The sequence below is a fragment of the Gymnodraco acuticeps genome, unplaced genomic scaffold (assembly GCF_902827175.1).
Source record: "Gymnodraco acuticeps unplaced genomic scaffold, fGymAcu1.1, whole genome shotgun sequence".
Classification (NCBI taxonomy): Eukaryota; Metazoa; Chordata; class Actinopteri; order Perciformes; family Bathydraconidae; genus Gymnodraco; species Gymnodraco acuticeps.
The window spans coordinates 2676743-2700111 of NW_022991219.1; the positions used below are offsets into that span (position 1 = coordinate 2676743).

Genomic DNA, 23369 nt, shown 5'->3' on the forward strand with positions numbered 1-23369 from the left:
GAGCAGCGTGATCGGGACGGGACAGGAGGATTTAGCAGCTTTTGAACGGCTGTGTCCTCATTTCAGAGTCAGTGATCTGTGACGATGTGCTGATCCAACAAAGATCTCTGCTGCACAGCCCTACTGCAGTCAAACACACATGACAATATTTCCAATTTATTTATTAAAAGGGACATTTACAAGTTGCAATTTAGTGATTGATATTTAGAAACATATTTATAAAACACAAATTGTCTCGCACCTTTAACAATTCACCTCAGAGTAATATGCCCCATAATAACAGGAAAATCAAAAGACTGTAAACTTCTACAGAAGCAGTTTGAAAGTGAGACTAGGTCCAAATGTGAACGTTATTGGATTCTCTGGTGAAAGAGGAGAAAACATAATAGATTTGCAGAACATTTTTTTAGAGTTGAGAAGGTCAGAGACAGAGTTTACATTTTTGGTGCAATTCACAGATCTTAAATTAGTTATACCGTTAGGAATGAGGCACGACATTACTGTCAGTTACAGTGCAAACGCTCACTCACTATCTTCACTCTACTCAATCGCTCAAACATAAAAACACACACACACACACACTAGCTGGGTGCAAAGTCAGGTAGTTAAATCCACAACTGAAATTAAAAAGACTGCTCCACGGATAATTCGACATTGAAATAATGTTTTTTCAGTATGGACAAAAACATAGTGACTTCTAAATATATATTTTTTTACCCAGTGTATACATTTTATTTTACTACATTCAATGTAAAAGATGCCACTTCTAATAACGATCTTTAAAACAAACATGGTTTAAAATCTAAAAACATTTAAGTTATAGCTTATTACAAACCCAACATATCACTTATACACCTTTACAGGAACAGTGTGTGAATTCATGGACGAAGACAAAACATGACAGAAGAAGACACACATTAAAACATTCTCTGTGGAGGACGAGAGGTTAAAATAGATTTTGAAGGTTGGTTTGGATTCTTTGATTTCTTGTGGAGGCAGATCTATTTTAATCGCATTAGGCTGGAGAAGTAATAGAAGAAGGTTGAGAGGAGCTAACTCAGCAGCGTGCACGACACACTGCCACAACAGATATTTAATGCAGGATTCTTCACCCAGTGGCTGTGCTCCCTGGGTCAGTTGAGTCTTAAAGCCTGAGTGTACCGCGACGAGTGGAACCACACACAGAAGCAGGTCTGAGGTGCCACTAGGTGAGCGGTCTGGGCTGCACCTTCACTCTGATCCTGCTCTTTCCTGTTCATCGCCTCGATCACTGCCATCTCCTTGGCCTCCTTCTTCTGGTTCCTGGCTTCAAACTGCAGCCTGACGACACAAGAAAAGATCCAAAAGATTCATAATCATCTCTACAGCGATAAATCGGACGCAGGTAAAGGTGATGAGGAGATGCCAGTTAAGTTAATGAGGAGTCACTGACCTGTTTGCAATTATTCTCTGGACGATGTCATCAGTGGTGAGATTGTTCGCGCTGTCGACTGCCCTGAAGACCCCCCTCTTCTTAGGCTCCTACGGGCACAACACACATAGTGATATAACCAAAAAAAGGCCAGGCTCCAGATATTCCCAAACATATCCTGAGTAATGAGGCCTACACTTTCACTTAATAAAAACCTGAATGAAGCAATAACACACATCATTCTAACCAATTAGGTACTCCGCTCATTTTTCAAAATTGATATTCATTCTAAGTTAAGAGTGCTCATAGCGGTATCCGAAAACGCTCCTCATGGGGCTGTTTTGAGGACACATGCCTGCCATCACCAAACAATTGAAAAGGCAAAGCCACATTGGACATTAGGAAGATTGGATTGCTGTTAGGGAATGTAAGGAGTTCCTTTCCTATGCTTATATGAGCAAAACATGCCTCAGTGTGAATCAGACTGTAAGCCAGGACATGTTTTGAGCTTGAAATATTCTCAACGATATACACATATAAAATATAAATGCAGTACAGTGGCAGGGGGTGCTGAACTTTGATCAGAGACAACAGGAGCCTGTACTCACGGCGTAGGGGTCTGACGTGTCCTTGTCAGGAAACACCTCCGTCTTGCCATGACACACCAGGTCCACCTGCACAGGTACACAAACACACCTGGTTAAACCCCATATCATGTGCAGAGGAAGGAGAGAGAGGAAACTTTACACATGAACTGGTGAATCCTTTTTATCTATAGTCACACATTTTCACAAGTAGACTCTTGTCAGGGGCACTTTAGGTACGAACAGTGTACAAGTAGTGTGTGTCAACAACAGAATGAGCAAATCAGTTACCGCAGGGGGGCCGCCAAATTATTTGTTGATAATATTTTGACAAATATTGTTTTTATTTATTTATTATTAGACTTTAAAGAATTAAAATGTTTAAAATGATAGATTGCATTAAATCCCTTTTGTGCTACATATCTATAACAGCAAGCTAGTTATATTTGTATTATCATTTGTATTTGAATAGCTTAGTATTGTATGCACCATAAAAAGGTATGTTTATACATGGCACTTTAGGCTGTCCTACGTATGGTCCAGTTCAACACGCAACTCCGTTTTCTACATGGGCGGGGGTTTGCCCGCTCCATCTCTCTTTCAGCTAAAGGATCCTTTGCCTGGAAAATGTGAGAACCCTGACCTAGAGAGTATCTGACAGATCTTAATGTGCTCAAGATGATGGGTCTTCTTCTCATATTCAATATGTCCACAAGAGGGTGCCACACAGTTAAGTACTGGGCTTTTTCTAATATATAATCAACACAAAATGATCTTAGGGAGAACCTTTTAAAAGCATAAAGCAAAATAGTGATCTATTTGTATGCACCACACTGTCCAAGATTTTGAAAATCTTTAACCTGTTTAAAAAAGAAAAAGAAAGTCTAAGCTTTAAGAGCTGTAACTAGTTTTTTGATCTCAGTTAGTTTTGAAATTTGAAATATTTACTTCTTAAAATTGAACAGTGCAGACACACTACGCAGTATGGTAACTTCTAACGTTTCAATGACACCCCAATGGAACACTATCCTTTTTAATACATAACAGATAACTTATTAAAACAGTGTTTTTACTTTAGGAACACATTTTGTTTTTACCTTTGTTGCCAGAAGAAATTGCTGACATTTATTAACGTTTGTGTAAAATATTCAATCTTCTGGCTAAGACTCTCTTGATTTATTAAATAAAAAGGTGCCATCCTGGTTAAAAAAGAGGATTAAATAAATAATCTGGGAAAAAAAAATCTTTAAAAGGCATTTTACCCTAAAGTGATCCAGCAGATCTTTGCCCACTGCATAGGGAGCACCAATCACCACCTCCGAGACATACTGTAGAGAGGAAAGAGACAGATTCAAAACAACAAAGTCACGTTTTCTTTCATTCCACTGCCTAACACCAGTCAGGGCATTTCAGCCTCAAAGTTAAACAGACGAGCGTGTTGTGGACAAGCTCAAGGGGCAAAGGTGCTTTTACAGTTCACTGCTTCAATTGGGAATGCGTCATCTGGCACTGAGTAGAACTGATGGCAGAGCGCGGCAATGTGGCGGTGTTAGGATTGCGTTACGTATTTGTTCTGTGCACTGTTCTCTGTTCTCATAAGTTGGTTTAAATTGAACACAAACACACAGAGTGCAGCTGGGGGCACAGAGACGCTTTGTTCCAGACTGATAGCTGACCAGCAGGAATGGAGGGAGCAGAGCCAAGTCCGGCCTGCTGCACTGTGGGTATTCAGGCTGGAAATACATCCCGCTGTGATGAACATTAACAGGGCGTTGCATATGTGTGTGTGTGTTTGTGAACTCACCCGACAGGCCAGGACACTCAGCGTCCTCTCATGGATGTTCATGATTGGATAGTTCTTCCCCTTGTACCGATTCACCTCCTGAAGAGAGGGAAGACAATCTTTCATTAGTTTGATCTGAATGTTTGTAAACTACTGTCCCAGCATGGTGGGATTTATTTTGTGAACGCTTCTCTGAGATATGTGTGTGCACCTGGTCAAAGTGTAGACCCACGATGACGTAGGGCCTCTCTGCCTGCTTATAGACCATCTCTAAGAAGTCAACATGACCAATGTCTGCAAGGAAAGTGTGGTCAAGGAAACAACAACATGCACCATAGATATCATTTCTTCCATTATTGACATTTCTGCAGAATAAGGATACGGAAGAGGTCGAATGCCCCGGCCACGTAGATGATGGTGTCTCCGGGCTGAGGCTCCTTTCCTGAGGCAAACTGGATGATCTTCTGGGATGTCTGGAGGAACTGAGACACTCCTGTCCAGGGACTGTGGCCTTTAGGACCCTAAAACAAAAGATAAGTGTTTCACTGGGGAAATAAACAAACTCTAGGTGGTGTCTCATTTTTAGAAAAGCTGCTAACAGATATCCAGTGTACAAAACATGTGTTTACATGATGAGGTTTGACTCAAATCAACCCATGCTACTCACTTTCCCAAAGTTGTCTGTGTGCTGCTGGTAATCTGGGTTATCCTGCAGAAAACATTAAAGAGGAAGAGATGTGACACCAAAACAAACAAACAAGCTCATACACTAAAATGTTAATAAGTAATGAGCATATCTTCAAACACACACTTAAGAAGGTTTATAGTTGTGTGTTAAGGGTGTTATAGAGCAGTGGTTCTCAACTGGTCAGGCCTCGGGACCCACCTTTTCCTTTGTCAATAGATCGCGACCCGACATTTTGAACCACTCTATTCAACAAAAGATCGTGCTGTAATATATACGCTTTTCAGCATACAATATTAATAAAAGTGAAGTACAGTGCATATATCCCTTATATCCCTTCACAGAACTAAAGTATGCTTTAAAAAAAGGTTTAATGAGATGATGGAATCAAAGCTGAACTAACTAATAAAAAAGGCACACATGCTGAAAACCCAACCCCAGCAGGGGGGTCTGGGGAGATTCTTAGAAATACTAACATATAAACTACACATTCTGGTACACTCTGAGAAGAAAATAAATAAATCTATTGCTACCCGACATATTAATAATATTTTATGCCATTGTTTGTGTTTCACTTTGTTCTGACAGCTTTCTGCTCCTCACAGAGAGAAGAGCAAAGAGGAGATAGTCTGTGTGACTTACTTTAAATTGTGGGTAAGGGTAGATATCCCCCATTGTTCTGTGACCTGTCAATCATCAAACCGGGGGTCATATTTCAGTATGTGTTCATTTTTATCTGAAGTTGTACCCATGGATGTATAAAGAATAGTTCTACCGCAAAGTTATTCTCCGTGGGGACTTCCGGCAACAATCTTGATTCTGATTGGCCAGAAGACTCGAAAAAAACATCAGCAAAGAGGTTTTATTGAGAAGATGATCACTACGTGACAGAAGTTTTCAAAACCGTTTATGGTCTCCGGTACTTCCAGTCCAACGCCTACTGCATGCACAGCGTTAGAAAATCGGGCCTTCACTCACACATCTGCGACCCACTCGAAACGGGTCGTTGAGAACCACTGTTATAGAGTATCTACGCAGCTTACACTCACAGCCACCATAGTTGACCTAAATATAAATAAACACATGCATAAATCGCAATCACACTATATTTAAAAGTAAAACAAAGAATGTAAACACAACAACTGGTTATGAACATGAACTTATAACCTTGATGTTAGGTTCAAACGCAGCTTTACTCACCATGTTGCTGTGATGGGTTTTGGTCATGAGAAGCATCCGCCCCACCAGGTCTGTGGTGGAGACCCCCTGTGTGCGTCTACATTCCCGGTAGCGGCCTAAACGTTTCACCTCTGCATACGTGTCCTTACCGTCTACCGTCAGCGTTATGTCATCTGTAACACATAAACATAGATATTAGTCATCACATGTAGAAGCTTGATCACATCACTGAGTGGGACTATTAGCCCTAAGACGGCTCACCTCCGTGCACACAGGAGTCACAGTTGTACTTGTCGAGGGTCTCCAGCGTGGTGACGTAGGGCGCTCCTTCTACGATCTCATCCACCCACTTGATGGCCCGTACCATCTTGTAGCGTTCTTCCTGAGTGAAGACCGGAGGACCCTTGTGCTTTGAAATCTCAGCTGTGAGAGGGCATGGGGGGAAATACAGTTTTAATAAATGAAATTCATATGTATTGACTCTCAATTAGGACTGCACATATGGACAAAAATAACTAACTGCAAATACGTTCACTGTCTTGCGTTGATGATTCAACATATAAGAAGGATTGACCATTTTCTGTTATTCTCTTTACTAGGAGGATCTGTGCCGAACATACATGTTTTGTTAGGTCTGCAGAAGATGGATGACTCTGCAGCTCCACAATACTTCATCCAAAATGGTGTTTAACACTTAATAAGCCTTTAGCAAATAGGCTGCTTCCAGCAATTTGAATGTTGCAACTTTGATAACATTCTAGTCAAATGAGCAGCCCTACTCTGTAGTCCTAATCGCTAAGTGCTGCATTCAGCACACTCAACTATATATTGTATGTATAACAGATCTGCTGCTGTGCCGAGGAGCATCCAGACTCTTCATATAATCAGGGACAGGTCAGCTTACAGTCCCCAGAGGAACCAACTAAACAAGGAGCTGCAGCGTTCACTGTTTATGCACCACATATCTGGAACAGATCTACTACAACTCAGTTATTTTAAACAAAGGCTAAAACAGTTTGCCACAGCGTTTTTGAAAAGCTGCAATGTAACTTTGATGAATTAGATTTGAGTTTAGTTGTATCTGAATTTTATCTGAGCCTTACTCCTCCAAATCCTATTTTGTCCTTTTATATACCGCTAATAGTGATTTGAAGTTGTGTGGCCTTTCAAAACGTGTGGTACAGCCGTTACACTCAGTCCAATCTGACATGAAATGGTCTTATTAATGAGTAATAAGTCAATTGTCCCCCAAAAATATTATATTATCAATTAAATGTATGTCATTTCTTGTTAGTAGAAATATGTGTTATTTCATGTAATTAAATTCACTTTTAGATGAACAAAGCAGTGATCGTTGCAAATAAAGAAAATAACTTGCATCATCATGCTGAAAAATGAGCATCAGAGCTCTCGAAATGTATCACCAAAGAAAGAGCTACCGCAACTTTTTACCGGCCTCTAAAAGCAACTAGATGCTAGGAGTCAAACCCCATCTTCATTAGTGCATGTTTAAAGGTACAGTTGTGTGTGTATTTCGGGCCTATGTGTGTAATTATAAATTAAAACCATAGTGAAAGACTGAATTTATCCTCAGGTTGATCTTAATTCATATTTTCCTTATATCTTTTTGCGTATTTTCCATTTACCTGCTGTTGTTATTCTTGCTGGCTTTGACTTGTTGTCTAATGTGTATCTGAAGTGTACATCTTGATTTATACCAATTTAGTTCCTGCAATGTAATCAGATCATTAAGACTGCAGCCATATGAACATCTGTAGCTGGCATCAGTCTATATTACACAAGTGACCATATACATGTAAACATTAACAATCGACTAACTATTCAGCCTCTTAAAAGTAATAACAAGTCTAAAGTCTCAGATGTTTCTACGATTCTTATCCAGGTTGTCTTTGCAGCTGGCATTAGAAATAACTTTATTGTACAGTACCATACAAGTCAGTCAGTAATAACAGTTTATCACAGAAAGGATTATACAGATCATCCTTTTTAAGGTTTATTTTTGTATTCTGTGCCTCTACTGTGTCATGTCTCCATGCTTTAATGTTCAAAAAGCACTTTATTGTTCTCATACTGCCTGTGCTGCAGCACCTCTTTTCACACTCTGTCTGAAACCAGAGCCCAGTCTGCTCTGATTGGCTAGCTGGCCGGCTCTGTTGTGATTAGTCAACAGCTTAGAGATGTCCCTTAACCTATCAGCCAATAGAAGCTCAAGTGGTACATTGTGATTCATTATGTTACAGACGTAAACAAAGGAGGCATTTCAGAAAGGGGGGACGGGTGTGTGTGGGAGAGAAACTCCCTCTTGAGGGAACTTTGGGATTTTAGCCTTTGCAGACCATTTACATGGACAAGAACCTATATAAATCTACAGGGAAAGGAAAACCCCCAAAAGCACAATAGGGCCCCTTTAACAGATATCCATGTCAGAATGTGTGTATGCATGTATGTACCATCTGTGTGCACTCCGACTATGAGGTAGTCTCCCATGGCTTTGGCCTGCCGCAGCTGGTTGGAGTGACCGTAGTGAACCATGTCATAACTGTGGAGACAGACAGAAGAGAACACAATGTCACAGATAACAACACACGCTGTCTGCGCTCAAAGAACAGAGGGACAAACTGAATCAAAACAAACAGATAAACACACAACAATAAGGGACGTGGCCTTAACCATGAACAGCCCCCAGCACCATTGTCTTTTACATTTGCATGAGGGCTTTGACTGGCCTACTCTTCCGGCTCTGTCTTTTAACTTGATATTATCTGTATTTGAATCTAGATTCATGGTGGACTTGCACAGTAGAGGAAAGTGTGTGTGTGTGTGTGTGTGTGTGTGTGTGTGTGTGTGTGTGTGTGTGTGTTGACAAAGGCGTGTGATTGGAAAAGAATTAAGGGAAAATCTCAGCCTATCCAGAGTAAATACAACACCGTGGCCTCAGGCTGCAAATAAAGGAGGGATTATCTGTTTATTTATAGTTTATCTGTGAGAAAGCCAATGATTGCAGACGCTTCGTACAGTGTGCCAATAAGAGTCATATTCCTAGATGATTAGGATGTTGCTCAGCTCTTTTTTTTTTTTACACTTGTGTTTTTATTGAATTTTCACAACAATAATAACAGAACGACAAAACATAATACACACAAATCAGTTGTAAAATAAAGCACATTAAATACTAGTTGTCTGAAGACCTTCAATATTCACACATACCGTACAGCAGTGGTTCTCAAATGGGGGTACGTGGACCCCTAGGGGTACGTTGGAGTACTGCAGGGGGTACGTGAGATTTATTTTATGTTAATGAAAAAAAAAAAAAATGCATTAAAAAAATGTATGCATTTAAACAAACTACTAATGGTAGATTAACTACTTTCTTCAAAAGTTTACAGTAATTCTGGATAATAAAATGGGAACAATAAACGGGGTGCTCTCTTTTCCTCTCCCTCTCCTGACAGCCCGTCAGTCTCGTGCAGCTCGCTGAACCAGTAATAAGTGACCCGACAGTAAAGAATACGTATATTTATAACTAGTTTAGCTTGTTCCAGAGTCGATTAACTAGCCAAGTGTGTTAGGTCTAACTCTTAGTGTATTTTGCTCCACTCAACGGTCCGTCACAGCGGCGGAGCTGTGATCATGCAGAGCTGCGTGTTCTCCGTCAGCAGCAGCTGATCTGCTCTCTGATCTCTCTCTCGCGTCCGGTTAGACTTCACTCGCGTTTATGTCCAAATCTATCAGATCTAGCTAGTTCTAGTTAATGATATGACTGCCTGCTTATCAAAGGACCAAAACAATAAGCGTTGCTTGGCAACGGTGTGTGGCCGCAAAGTATAGCACAGTTTGAAAGGGGAGTGATTAGTCAAATATGCATAAATAAAAATAAATAATGCAGACTAGGTAAGATAAAGATAGGAGAGAGGAGTTTATCAATGATGTGTTATTGGTTGTGAGCATATTCTAATGGTTTTTTGATTATTGAAATATATACAGTTTTGTTTCATATGAGTGTTGAGAACTGTATCCATACATCTCTTAATGTTGCCCTCAAAGTGCACCAGATTGATGCATTCAACTTCAATTTAAAGAAAAAAATCTTCTCGGGGGTGCATGCCCCCGGACCCCCCTAGAGGATGTGAGGTCATCACAAATAAAACAGGTTCACATAGATAGGATACTAGATAAGTGTGCACACTCATTATATACACTACACATTTTTGTTGGATTTGTTAACACTATAGTCCCTAGTATATTTGTAGAACGGCAGGAAATGGAATTAAATTGAGAAAATGTTTAAATGTGGAGGACCCTCTGTTTTGTGTCCCCCCCCACTTCTCAAACCAAAGTTACACCCTTGCCTCCACATATCAAAATACCCTCAGTCTCTAATGCAATGACGTCAAACAGATTTTTTTTAATAAATGTGTTACTCTCTGGGGGGGGCATATACATTGACCAATGTCACCACTGCATTTTCAAGTTTTCCTTTCACTAATACATACGTTTGTCCCTAACTTCTTTATGGAGTTCAAATTGAACTGCATTTGAAATAAGGATGGCCACTCCCCTCTTCTGGCTAGGTTTGTAAGAACTATAGAATGTATTTTTAAAACCAAAGCGTTTTAGTTTTTCATGTTCCTGTTGAGGCAGATGAGTTTCTTGTAAAAATAGTACTTGAGCCTTTTCTTTTTTCAATTTAGCCAGGACCTTGCTCCTTTTAACTGGATTATTCATTCTATTTACATTAAGTGACACAAATGTTATATTATTGTACGGTATTTAAATTGCCTAATTCTTTGCATTCACAAAACTCCAGACAACTGAAAAATACACAGACCTGAACATCTGACCTACGTGTAGTGAACGTAGAACGTAAAAAGGAAAACGTAAACTTCCAAGGTAGGGTGATTCCTCGCCACCCTAAGTCCCCGTTGGCAGGAAGAGGGGAGAGCCTCCTCCTGGAGGGCCCCTCACTAGTGGTGAAACACGCAATCTCACGCATCCTAGTAGTCCAACGGCCTCCGATAGCACTTATATAATCCAAATGAAGTCGTGACAAATATATACAGCAGTGTTTCCCATACATTGATTTATTTGTGGTGGGCCGCCACAATTAAATATCGTCCACCACAAATGGATCTCATAAAAAAAAAAAAATATATATTATCCTTCTTTTTTTATTCTTTTTTTTTTTGGTGGTCTAATGCAGGGGTTCCCAACCTTTTTTCCCAAGAGACCCCCAAATGACTCCTGTTGGAAGTTGCGCCCCCCCCACACACACACACACACACACACACACACACACACACACACACACACACACACACCACACACACACACACACACACACACACACACACACACACACACACACACCACACACACACACACACACACACACACACACACACACACACACACACACACACACACACACACACACACACACACACACACACACACACACACACACACACACACACACACGGGGGGGGTGAACAGCGGTAATTAAAGTTTAAAAGTCTCAAAAATGCTACAACTACTGTCACAAACTGGATGAATGTGAAGTATGTTGTTTAAGGAGGATGAAAGCGTAATTAAGGAGCACTATTGGAGTGACTTTGATGGTTATTGGACTCAGGATTCATTCATTTGGATTCCCGCTGTATGAAGAAATTAAAGGACGGCGCGGAAGTGGAAACAATTCACAAAGGGATTAAACTGTTTAAAACACATGCTCAAAGTAAACCAGATTTTGCCGATGTGTTTATGTGGATTCAAAAGTCGTAAATAATCTACAAACTGGAGGAGACCGATCTGATCGGAGCAACTGTGACAAATAATCCAGCTGAAACCGGCATGGACAATGACTATGTTTTAAAAATGCGCTTATCCAGAAAAGCCCGGTTTGGAAACTTTACGGGCAGAAGAAACATTTCTATAGAAAGAATTATACATTTCTGTCTTTTTATGCCTTTATTAACTACTAACTTGAATTTTTATTAAAATGAATTAATCAATTATTTTGTATATGTTATTGTAATGTAGAGACAAGGCTTTTAGTGACAATCATGTATTGCCTTACAATTATATGTAAAAAAAAAAATGTAAAAAAATAAAATAAAAGTCTAAATATGATATTTGGCCTCAAATCATCTGAGGCCTGGCGCCCCCCCTGCGATCTTTGGCGCCCCCCAGGTTGGGAACCACTGGTCTAATGGATAGTGAGGTGGGCTGATGATCGGAAGGTTGCGAGTTCAAATCCTGCCTGGAACACCACTACTAGTGTGCCCTTGAGTAAGGCGGTTACTCGGTTACTCCAGGGAGAATGTCCCTGTAATTGGTCATTGTAAGTCGCTTTGGAATAAGGCGTCTGCTAAATGCCTAAATTGTAAATTATATTTTTGGAAGAGTAAACCCCACAGACCCTCAACTCCGGTGTGTTTCACTCATTAACAACGCAACACAGAGCAACAACAACGTTGTCTACAGTAGCCATGAACTTGCATGTTTTATCTTATTTGAGGACCACCCGAATAGGTTAAGGGGCCTTTGGCTTTTCTTGCCGGGGGGGGGGGGGGGGGGGGGGGGTGTGCCCCCACAAATAGAATCAAATTCTGTGGGAAACACTGTACAGTGAATATATATATATAATATGAATCAGTTAGTCTCGGGAGGGATCCGCTCATACTCCTGTAGCCTCTTCCTTACTCTGCTCGCGGTCTCGCCCCCACCTGCACTACTCTCTCCGACGTATGTCCCCCCTAGGCAGGGCCGCCTTAATGCACGGGCTGACCTGGGCTGAAGCCCAGGGGCCTACGGAAATTGGGGGCCTATCATGAACAAAAACAAAAAAAAAAATCAATAAATTTTTTTTTTTTTTTCGGATATTTTAAAACATTTTTATATAAATATAGTCTTGGCTTTCAGAATATGAAACTTTTATTTCCAAAATCACACGATAAATACATTTTTGAAGCTTGTAAAGGGAAGAAGACAGCTCTCCCTCGCCACTCTGCTGTTCCCATCCCTCCGCTGAAATTATGAATGTAAGGCGTATAGTAATCATAGATAACACGGCAGGGTCCGTTACAGTTTGTTTTCATCTGGTTTCAAATAAACAAAGTCTTGGCTTTCAGAATATTAAACTTGTTTCGGCAAATTCAGATGATAAATACAACTTTGAAGCTTTTAACGGCATAATTACAAGTGGAGAACGGAGTAACTTGACGTCACAGCAGGCATAACAACAGCCAGTGTTTCTCGTGAGTGTTTTCCCCGGGAAACAAACACAATACACACAAACGCAAAAATACACAAACACACACTGTGGGGTAATATTTGTATGTATTCATATTAGCAAACTATGGATGAGCTTAAAATGGGAATAAGTTGTGTAAAACTGTGAGCTGGAGTTGGGGCTGTTTGGAGTAAACAGGGTTTTATTGCTCTGTGGGGGAGGTGTAGGTATGCAGGTCCTTGAGACCTTTTGGTTGTGAAGTGAGCCTGTTTGGTTTCCTGCTGGCCAGCGTTGCGTCGCCCAATGAGATGACCGGAAAAGATGACCAGCTGACCTAACCCTTAACCCCTCCTTCTTACTCCGCCATATCTCCGGTTGATCCCTGGCGTTCGGTCTCTTCTTCACATGCTGCCCCGGGTGAAAGTATCTCTGCAGTATGCGAACCAGTGCAGGAGTAAGCCGGCATTACTCTTTAAGCATTACAATATAACTGTAATATATCATGTTGTATTGTAATGATTGTATTGCATTGTCATATTGCCATTAAAGTAGATTATTGTTAACGGTTACTTTGTAGATATGGATTCCTTCCTGTATTATAACCAGCTGGATAGGGACGCGCGGAGATTTGAAAAGCGGCCCAGTTTGCCCTCCAAATCTCTAACAAATTTAAATTTTTCTTTTAAGGATTGACAGAAACCTTCCGCCCCAACCCAGATGTTCAAACTGAGCATTGAATGTAATTAACCTGCTCCATATCTGGGGATAAGATACTGTTTGATGAATGTTGAGATGTTTCTAAATATTGATTTGAATTATAACAGGTAACAAAGAAGTAGTGGCCAAGGGGCTACTGTGAAACCGAAGAAGTTGACCTGTGATAATGAAACAATTTTGTAATATTTTAACAGACATTAGAGCAACTGAGGTTTGAAATGTAGAAAGAACATATTACAGTTAAAGCTAAAACATAGTAGTGTATTGAGACAGAATTTAATTTAGACAACATCATGTAACTAGCCTGGTAAAGAAGTAAAAGCCATATACTTTATTATTTAGGTCATTATAGGGATATACATTTCATCTAAATTTAGAATAGAAAGACATTTGATGACAGTTTGTTGGAATTCTGTATTCATTTTTTCAGCGTGATAATATCTAAGCACTGACAGGTAGAAGCAGTATCACCAGGAAATCATTCACTTTGTTAGTATCGTGATTTTGGTTGTTTTTGAATCCATAACATTAGTGGGTTTCTTTACCAGAAACATTAGCAGTTCATATTATATTTAGATTTTAAATAGGATTTCATTTAAAAATAAACACGGATGCTGGTCAGAAATTCAGAGCTATTGAAATATGTTATTTAGTTTACCTAAAGATGTTGAGGTTCTTATTTAGTTGGCACAATCCAAGTATTAAGATTCTGAAGCTGCACTGGCAGATAGGAGGTCTACAATTAATTTAGAAAACCTGTTCACAGACGGCTGTTGTTTCAAGACACCCCAACAACAGGCTCCAAGTGGGTCAAAACAGCTGAGCGTAGGCTTGAGGGAGTTGTATCAGATTTCTCCACACAGGTTACTGGCGCCAAAAGGGGGACCCGAGAAGCACGAGGCCGACACAGCAGAGTTCGTCTGGCTGAAAGTCATCAGGACAAAGTGGCTCAACTCCAGGCTCTCCGACCCCGACCGAGTGACCCAGCGGACCTCTTATGCCGTCTGCCTGGGAGAAAAGGGGGACAGCTCGTACCACGGGAGCCAGTGTGCGGCGGGGAAACCACCTGCTAGGACCAGGGGACGACATCAGGACGGACGTGGCCCTGGCAGACGTGGACTACTCAGAAGCAGCGGACTGGAGAAGGAGGATCGGGAAGACATCTCTACAGCATCGACCCGGAAGCCGCCATCAGCGGGCCGGAGGACGAGGAGGAGGAAGACATCTCTCTAGCAGGCAGCCCAGAAGCTGCTGTCAGCGGATCGGTGGGACAAAGACACGGCAAGCCAGGACGGCACAGGGGACTTGTCGAGGCAGCAGAGGAGTCTACTTCTCTCTGATCGGTTCCGCCCGTGAAGGGAAAGCCGCATCTCCCCCTCCCTATTAGCTGTCCTTGTGGGCTATTCCTCCGAGGGGGGGGGGCTGATGATTCTAGCACTCAGCTACTCCCTCATGGTTCCTTCACTGCCACGGAAAGTGGTGTTCTGTCTCCATGAAGGTTTCAAGTACTCTAAATACCAGCTTGGGATGGATTTATACAATGTTTGGGGGACGGACACAGTAGAAAAGAATGACAGTGGGTATCTTTCAAAATGCCTTGTCTGAGTTTATCTCTGGAGAAGGAGATAAAAAGGGGGAATTGTGGGGTAATATTTGTATGTATTCATATTAGCAAACTATGGATGAGCTTAAAATGGGAATAAGTTGTGTAAAACTGTGAGCTGGAGTTGGGGCTGTTTGAAGTAAACAGGGTTTTATTGCTCTGTGGGGGAGGTGTAGGTATGCAGGTCCTTGAGACCTTTTGGTTGTGAAGTGAGCCTGTTTGGTTTCCTGCTGGCCAGCGTTGCGTCGCCCAATGAGATGACCGGAAAAGATGACCAGCTGACCTAACCCTTAACCCCTCCTTCTTACTCCGCCATATCTCCGGTTGATCCCTGGCTTTCTGCCTCTTCTTCACATGCTGCCCCGGGTGAAAGTATCTCTGCAGTATGCGAACCAGTGCAGGAGTAAGCCGGCATTACTCTTTAAGCATTACAATATAACTGTAATATATCATGTTGTATTGTAATGATTGTATTGCATTGTCATATTGCCATTAAAGTAGATTATTGTTAACGGTTACTTTGTAGATATGGATTCCTTCCTGTATTATAACCAGCTGGATAGGGACGCGCGGAGATTTGAAAAGCGGCCCAGTTTGCCCTCCAAATCTCTAACAACACACACTCGCGAGCTTCCCCCAGACCAGTAATCCAAACGAAAATATCTTCCCTCCATACTATTTTGATCATTTGCTCCGCTAATCAATCAGATCGATGGATTCCAGAGATTTTTCTCAAAAATGTTGACTCCGTAACAGTCAGTGGGCACCACTTAACAGCCAATCAGAATGAGAATATGTTTCACATGTGACTTATTCAAATTGCGACTGATTGAGTGACAGAAGAAGGTTGTTAAGGAGAAAATGTCGGAGAAGAAAAAGTTTGAGAGTGGCGCTCGGAAAAGGAAATTGTTGAGGGAAAAGGAGTTTCGAGACAAGCAGCTACAAAAAATGCCGAAGCTTACAGGTTATTTTTAGCCTGTAGGCCAGGATGAGGAGGAAGGACAGATGAGTTCTGTACCGAGCGGCAACGGTGCCGGCCGCGGGGCCTCGGAGCCAAGTAGGCCGTCTGGTTCTGATAGCGATGGATTGGCGGGAGAGGAAAAACAGACAGGAAGGAGGACATTATCTGTTGGAGGAGATGGAGAGGACGACGAGGACTTTCTACGTGGAGGGGAGCCAACGGCAATCGGACAAATACATGAGGGAGGCCCGATACGTCACTCATCTGGAGGAGAGGACCAGACGCCATAGAGCAGAGTGGAGAAGTGCGATCACAGAGCCTGCCGAGGCTATAAATGACTTTGATTTGTTGTTTAAATAGGGGGCCTACAAAACCCATCAGCCCCAGGGCCTGATGGCAGGTTAAGGCGGGCTTGCCCCTAGGGGGGTGCTGTTGAGAGGGTGTCCCACACAAACATACTCCTTGTCCCACATTTGGTTTGTTGGGACCTGGTCACCCTATGCTGAGCCCTGAAATTGCGTATTTCCTGGAGCACTGAGCGCATGGTGTCTGCCGAGTCCTGTTGTGAGCTAACAGAGCTAACAGAGCTTTGAGCGTCTTCCATCTCCGGTGAATTCTGTCTTTCTAGTTTGTCACCTTTCTTTTGACTTCTAGTTCTCTTTCCCCCTCTCATTCCAATACAATTACATCGATTTGTATATTACTAGGCGAGTTAAGGGGGTTGATTTCCAATCGCTATCGAGAGCTAAATATTAAGCAGCCATCTCACTCGCCTTGCTCACCGGAAGCGTTGCTCAGCTCTTTTAATGTTTCTTTAGGTTTTGATGAACATGTGGTTCAGTTGAGCACCCTGCAGCTTGACATTCCTACATTTTCAAAACACTTATTTCACAATACTGCCAAGCAGGGGCGCCGTAAGTAAGGGGGTGAAAAGTTAGGACGATTCTAAGGGCCCGTGACTGACAGGGGCCCCAAAATATTTTAGAAGATTAAGAACAAATGTTTAAGTAACCTTTCAACAATCATCAATAATGAACATTAATATAACGTTACATTGATAATGTACTCACTAAACTTACGATTCATTTAACTTTTTATCTTCCAAAAGTTAATTATCCAAAGCCTCTGTACACCCCCCTCTATTTACATGTAATGGTTTGGTCCTGCCTCCAAACGCTGTGCGGCACCACTCTTTCTGGCAGAGAGTAGGCTTGTTTGAGATGCGTTGCGGCCATAGACTGTATATATGGTTGCGGCTCGCCTCGAAAGTCGACGAGAATAGCTGATCGCAGCCGGGGGAGGTCTCAAAAAGCTCGCCTGAAGTCGGACAGCTCAGAGTCGGCTTCTTCTTCTTCTTCTTCTTCTTCTTCTCCTCTCGGTTTTTTGGCGGATTGCAAACAACTTTAAGGTGCATACCGCCACCTCCGGAGTCGGCTTGACTCGGTTTGCATTTATAAAGAATGCACACATGTGTTTAATCGTTAATGTCAGATATGTACGAAGTAAATACATTTGTTCCTGCTCAAGATTAGATTCAACTTTATTGTTATTTCACATATTACAGGTACTGAGACAACAAAATACACTTTAGCTTCTAACCAGATGCAACAAGCAGTAAAGTGAAAAGTAATGTACACAATAGACAGAATAAAATATAGAATGAATTGAATGATGAATAAACAGTGAGGGGTATGAATACACTAGATATTAGCCTGTGAGCAGTATGAACAGTGTGTATGAATATGCTAAGATATATAAAGTATGAAAATGGTAAGCAGTGCAAGTATAGTATATAGATATGGATTTCATGATGATAAACATTGTGGAACAATTATGAAAAATGTTAATGGAGGGGGGCGTAAAACTGACACAAAACAACAACAAACTTTTGCCGAGCCAATTGGAGAGTTTCATCACCAGCACGTGGTAAAAACCACCAATGAGCGCTCAGCTCGAGATACCAGCGAGTCGTTTCCCATCAAGCATTTCGCTTCCGCAGCCCGTGGAGAGGAACTTCTCCGACTCGCCGCGCCTCGCTCTCAAGGCTGCGGGCGTCTTTGTCCCGCGAGATTTCAACGTCTCATGTAGGCGAGCCTCCAGAGCAAGTCGGACAAAATGACTAACCATCATGCAACGCACTAGCAAGACGTTGATCGAAATTGCGCAGGTCTCGCTTGTCTCAAACAAGCCTAGTGAGAGCATGTGAGGAGGGATCATGGATGCTAGTACTTACGTGCGTACGATGTCTCAACGACTCACAAAGTCAGGCTTTCAAAAAAGAAAAGAAAGGAGAGAGGGACTAAAGGGCGACAGTATGTCACCCAGTTTTTCAAAAGAAAAGGTGGGTGTGGTCCATGAGTGGTGGAAATTAGTCTGTTAGCTAAGCTTAGTCCATTGTAAATAATAATTGTAATGTTTTGCTGACATTAACTACTGTTAATATCTTCACAGAAAATGCAGAGGTTTTTTATTTCACTCCTCTTTTAGCTGACATTTAATAAATGCAGGTAAATTTTTAGCAGCTATTCATACTAAACCAGTTGTCCCTCCCCCTGGTGCCAGGACCAACAGATCCATATTTAGGCTCAGCAGCCCTGTCCCTGTCCCAGCCCTGTAGTCTTGCCATGCTGTCCATTGAAAGCCAGTTGGCTAGAAAGCTAGACTTCAAGGACTTGATCAGTGACTTTGCCTGTAAGAAGGCTAGGCGCTGGGCTCTTGGTGAGTAAGGCTGAGCCAGGGCTCGTAATAACTGTTAAAGGGCAAGGCTATGGTAACGATATTGGATCACTACACACAAGATGCATGATGAGAAAAAGACTGAGAACAGGTAATAGGCTCTGATTTAGCACCACCATCAGGCCTTTTCACTTCCATTTCCGTTTTGTTGTCCGTTTACACTTTAATACCCGCTTATTTTGTAGTTGGTATATTTAATAAAAAATCTGCTGCTTGTTATTTTTTTTGTTATAGCATTTTATAAATGATAATATTGGTGTTAATGTTCACTTTTTTATTTATTTAAGAGGTCATGTATATTTAAGTTATATTTATTTAGATTCATGAATGTTCCATTCAAAATTGTTATTAAAAAGGCATGTACACCATAAAAGATGACTATTGAGGTCTATTGTAGGGAATGTTAGTGTTATATCAAATAGTGAATTATAAAACGGACAAGTCAAATCAAGCAATCTGATTGGTTCTTAGCCGTGATATACTGAGCGTATACCACGGGTAGAATTGTAAGTTACTTTTCACAACAAGTCAGTATCCCTCCGCGTCTGAGAAAAACAGTATACCGTTGGGCTGAAAAGCAAAACTGCCTGCAGTTTGCTTTTCAAACTGGAACAAGAAAGCAGCGGAGAAGTAACGGGGCAGAAACCCTCCTTTTTACGCAGCGGTCCAGACGTAGACATCAAACGGCAAAACATAGGCCTATTCAGTGTGCAGTTCTTTTGGTATTATGGCAGGGATATCTAGATACTTTCCAAGGTTTGACATAATGAATTGAGCTACTTTTAAAGCAAGCAACAATTTTTTCAAATATGTAATCAAAGAGGTCCGCAAAAACACTATCGACCAATCAGATTGCTTGATTTGACTTGTCAGTTTTATATATTTCCATTTCTTCCGTTACGAAACAAACTTACAAAGCATAAGATGGAAACATTTAAGATTAACTTCGACCTCCGGGGGGGGTCTTCTTACTATGGAGGAGTGGATTGAGCAGTGCCTATCTCCAGAAAAAAAAAAGCACATAAACGACGACATGCAGAGCTACGTGAAGAGCAGGTAGACCAACTGGAAAAGTAGCACCATTCAAAAGCTTTCTGATGCGGGTCTTGAAACAAAGCAGAGAAATTATGACCGTTAGTGGCCACAGGTGCGAAAGCTCTCTCCAGAGCTGCTGGAAGCCAAATCTCAGGGACCGGAGAAAGTGGAGCAATATTCTGACCACGCCGAGCAACAGCCTAGAACAACCTCAACCTATACAAGTAACCACGTAAGCCATGCTACTGATGCTGGACAGGTTTCAGTGGCTGCACAATAAACGGCAACATACAAATGAATGTAAATAAATAGCCAAATAATGGATCAACGCTCTCTGTCTAATATGTTCGCTAGCTGTTAGTGTTGTTGCATAGGGTTGTCGAACCACGCCCCTTAGCTGTGATATAATGAGCATATACCACGGCCTGTCGTGAGCTATTGCTTAATTATATACTGCAGCAGAATGTTGCAGCAGAATGTAGAATTTGCAGTCAGCACAGTGTTATATTTTCACCGCTCAGTGTCAGTAAATATTGTGCAAGATGCAAGCCTGTACAGGTAGTTATTTAAAGAATAAATGAGTGGGTTGGGTTCTGGAGGTGTGCTTACAGCATTGTGCTTGGTTGACATGGCCTGTGCCTGGTGGTGGGGCCCAATGTGATATCTTTTCATGGGGCCCAAAATCCCTGGCGGCACCTCTGCTGCCAAGTTCAATAACAAACTCCTGTGGGTAGACCTCTCCTCTATGTTATTAGCACAAGCTGCTAGTCTGAACACACTTAAGGATAATCCCCTTACTTCCCGCACCTCACCTAGTCAGGATCTTAGACAGTATCTCCTCGCTGTAGATAGACTTTAGAGGGATGTATATGCAGAACACGGCTTGCTGTTTTCAACATCTGTGAGTGAGGGTTTTAGTGAGAGACAAAGTGAATAAATAAAGGTGAAGCCTACTTTTCCAGGTGTACTCTGTGATTAATGGGCCCAATGTGTTTTATAGCTGCCCAAAAAAAAGTAATCTGTCAAATGTAACTAGAGTGAGTCAGACCAACAACAATGTCCACATACTGCATATTTGTAACATGGTGATAGTTATCAAAACAATAACCTACAAAGTATTATTGACCCACCTTTTTGTCAATACTGTAAGTGAAAGCAGTTGTTATTAGACTGATCCTCTTGGCTCAGTTAAAGTATTTTTATCATATTTAGCAGGTGCTCTTTTGACAGTATGTCTCTGTGGTTGTCCTGAAACCAATAAGTTAACTATTACGGTCTGCTGGGTGTTTATATTTTTTTTTTATTGACAATTAAACTAAACTGCTGCAAAATGAATTGCCTAAACACAAGCCCTTTGAATCCCCCAGGAAGAGGGAACCCCTATCTACCACAACATGGCCCTTTTGCGTCACACTGAACAACATGTTCACTATGCTAGTTATTTATAACCTCCACATGAGATAGGCCGTGTTATAGGCCACTTCTATGAGCAGGGAGTGAGTCCAGGAGAGGATTTATGTGTTGCGCATTTGGATTCCGTTGTCTCCTTGGCTGCAGTTTCATCACGTGAGGATCATGGTTGGTGAGCGAGAGTTTAAAATAACAATACATCATTTACTCACTGCAGGGCTTTAAGGTCCACAAGTCTATTACACCTATATTAAACTATAACAGCTAGGTGTATTCATAAGTGGACTCCTGCACTATGTTCCTTTCATGGTCTGTTTAATTTAGGTGCAGAAGCTCTCCTCTTTATTTTAGAAGTGCGTGCACACTCCTGACTTAAGCAATGACAATAACCAGATATTGATGTCCGACTCATTATTTGAGTGTCACAACCAACCTACTCACGGAAGACAACATAAATACCCTTGAGTCATCTCCATTCTGGACCTATTTTTAGGTTATTACCTTTACACAGTCTATGGTTATTACCCAGTCCCAGCATCAAAAGGCATCAAACATTCATCCCTGCCAAGACTCTTTTTTAGGCAACCTTGGATGTGTAAACAGCAGGATTTCATGCAGAATATGAGACGAGAGGGTATGACTGCTTTATACATTTTTCTATGGGTCAGCAGCAAGTCATTGTGGTGGGTTTAAGACTAGTATGCAACATAACACGCCATAGGTTTTTAACTTTAGGTCATTTCTAACCTTTAAATAACCTTTAGTGTCCATTTTGTCTGGATTTAGTTTCACACATTTCAGAATGTGTTTATAACCTTAGCCTTACTATGAGGCAGTGGACTGAGAGGACCTCGCCCATAACGGTGCCATAGGAACTGCTAACAGATGCTAACAGCTGGTGTATTAACATGTAGCAAAACATGTGATGCCTGATGTATTAGTTTAGGTTGTGCTGCTATTAAAGATACAACATATAAGTTTGAATGAAAAAATACAATTGTAAGATAAAGTAACATTTGCTATGATTAGTTAGATATGTATGAATGATGAACTAGGTAAACTTCCTGTTGCTACGTAAGGATCTGCTAATGTATGTATCGTTAGCTAGCTAGCATTAGCCTGCCAAACCACTACTGTGTTGCAAAATAACTGCGTATAGGACTACAAACTGCGGGACAGGGTTAAATAAAGCAGCACCGAAAGGATGTCAGCGGCGGGCACCGGGACTCACCAGCCGTCACACCATAACCGGACGACGCGCTTCCTTTTCTCCGGGCTGCAAGCAGAGCCACCCGGTGTACCGCAAACTGAGTCCTCCTCCCGCTGCTCCTCCGCGGCGTGGTGCCCGTTCTTTATCATTTTGATAACTTCAAATAACGTAGTGGTAGTACGAATACAAACAAAAGATAGGTTAAGTTTCAAAGTAGTTCACTCCGATTACTCTGAAGGATTCTTTCAGAGGACGGTGTTCTTCTTCTGCGGAGCACACATTGACACCGGCCAACGCCTCCAACACGACATCATCGGTACGTCACGTCGGACGGAGCCACTCGCGCTGAGGTGCTGATTGCATAATCCCTCCTATCACGTGATCAGCTACAACCTATAAACAAAGTGCTACCAGCAGAGGAATGTGACTAAGTACTCAGCCACTGTACTTTTCCACAAGTGTTGCTTTCATTTGCTCCGAAAGGAAAACGAGTTATGGTTATCTTTTCAAATCCACAACCTACAAACAAAACACACAATTGTTTTAAGACATGTTGACCTGTTAATAATAATAAAAAAGGACTCAAGTCAATTGCTCTGCAAGAGGACTTTCCAGTGCATTTAGCTGATAATACTCAAAAAAGTGTTGGTTAAATCATTTATGTTGCGTGCTGGGGAATCTTGAACACATAAATTCATTGGTGATAGAGTATTATAAAGAGAGGGGGTCCTGCTTCTTCAACTGTTTCATACTTCTTCCACCACTTACTCATTACAGTCAGTCATCCTTAACACAAAGGCATA

General features: G+C 41.6%; 1 protein-coding gene across 2 annotated transcripts; it reads right to left on the reverse strand.

The window, feature by feature from the left end:
* Positions 1–142: 142 nt before the first annotated feature.
* pcyt2 (phosphate cytidylyltransferase 2, ethanolamine) lies at positions 143–22893 on the reverse strand. Of its 2 annotated transcripts, XM_034239279.1 has the most exons (12): positions 22588–22893; positions 8114–8202; positions 5904–6065; positions 5664–5815; positions 4446–4487; positions 4161–4299; positions 3990–4072; positions 3800–3877; positions 3258–3323; positions 2020–2085; positions 1433–1521; positions 143–1320 (listed from the first exon to the last, which is right to left on the reverse strand). In XM_034239279.1, the coding sequence occupies exons 1-12, from the start codon at positions 22713–22715 to the stop codon at positions 1134–1136; spliced, it is 1281 nt and encodes a 426-aa protein (XP_034095170.1). In that variant the 5' UTR covers positions 22716–22893; the 3' UTR covers positions 143–1133. The 2 variants fall into 2 exon arrangements, with proteins under 2 accessions (XP_034095170.1, XP_034095171.1); XM_034239280.1 differs by lacking the exons at positions 8114–8202; positions 22588–22893 and adding an exon at positions 7289–7683.
* Between the last annotated feature and the right edge of the window lie 476 nt (positions 22894–23369).

Bases quoted from the DNA above. Each gene is read 5' to 3' on its own strand.
- pcyt2 (XM_034239279.1), bottom strand. From the start codon at position 22,715: ATGATAAAGAACGGGCACCACGCCGCGGAGGAGCAGCGGGAGGAGGAC. The intron at 2,086-3,257 runs GTAAAATGCCTT...GTACCTGTGCAG, and splicing joins ATCTGCTGGATCACTTTAGG to GTGGACCTGGTGTGTCATGG. The intron at 1,522-2,019 runs GTGAGTACAGGC...TTGTGCCCGTAG, and splicing joins ACACGTCAGACCCCTACGCC to GAGCCTAAGAAGAGGGGGGT.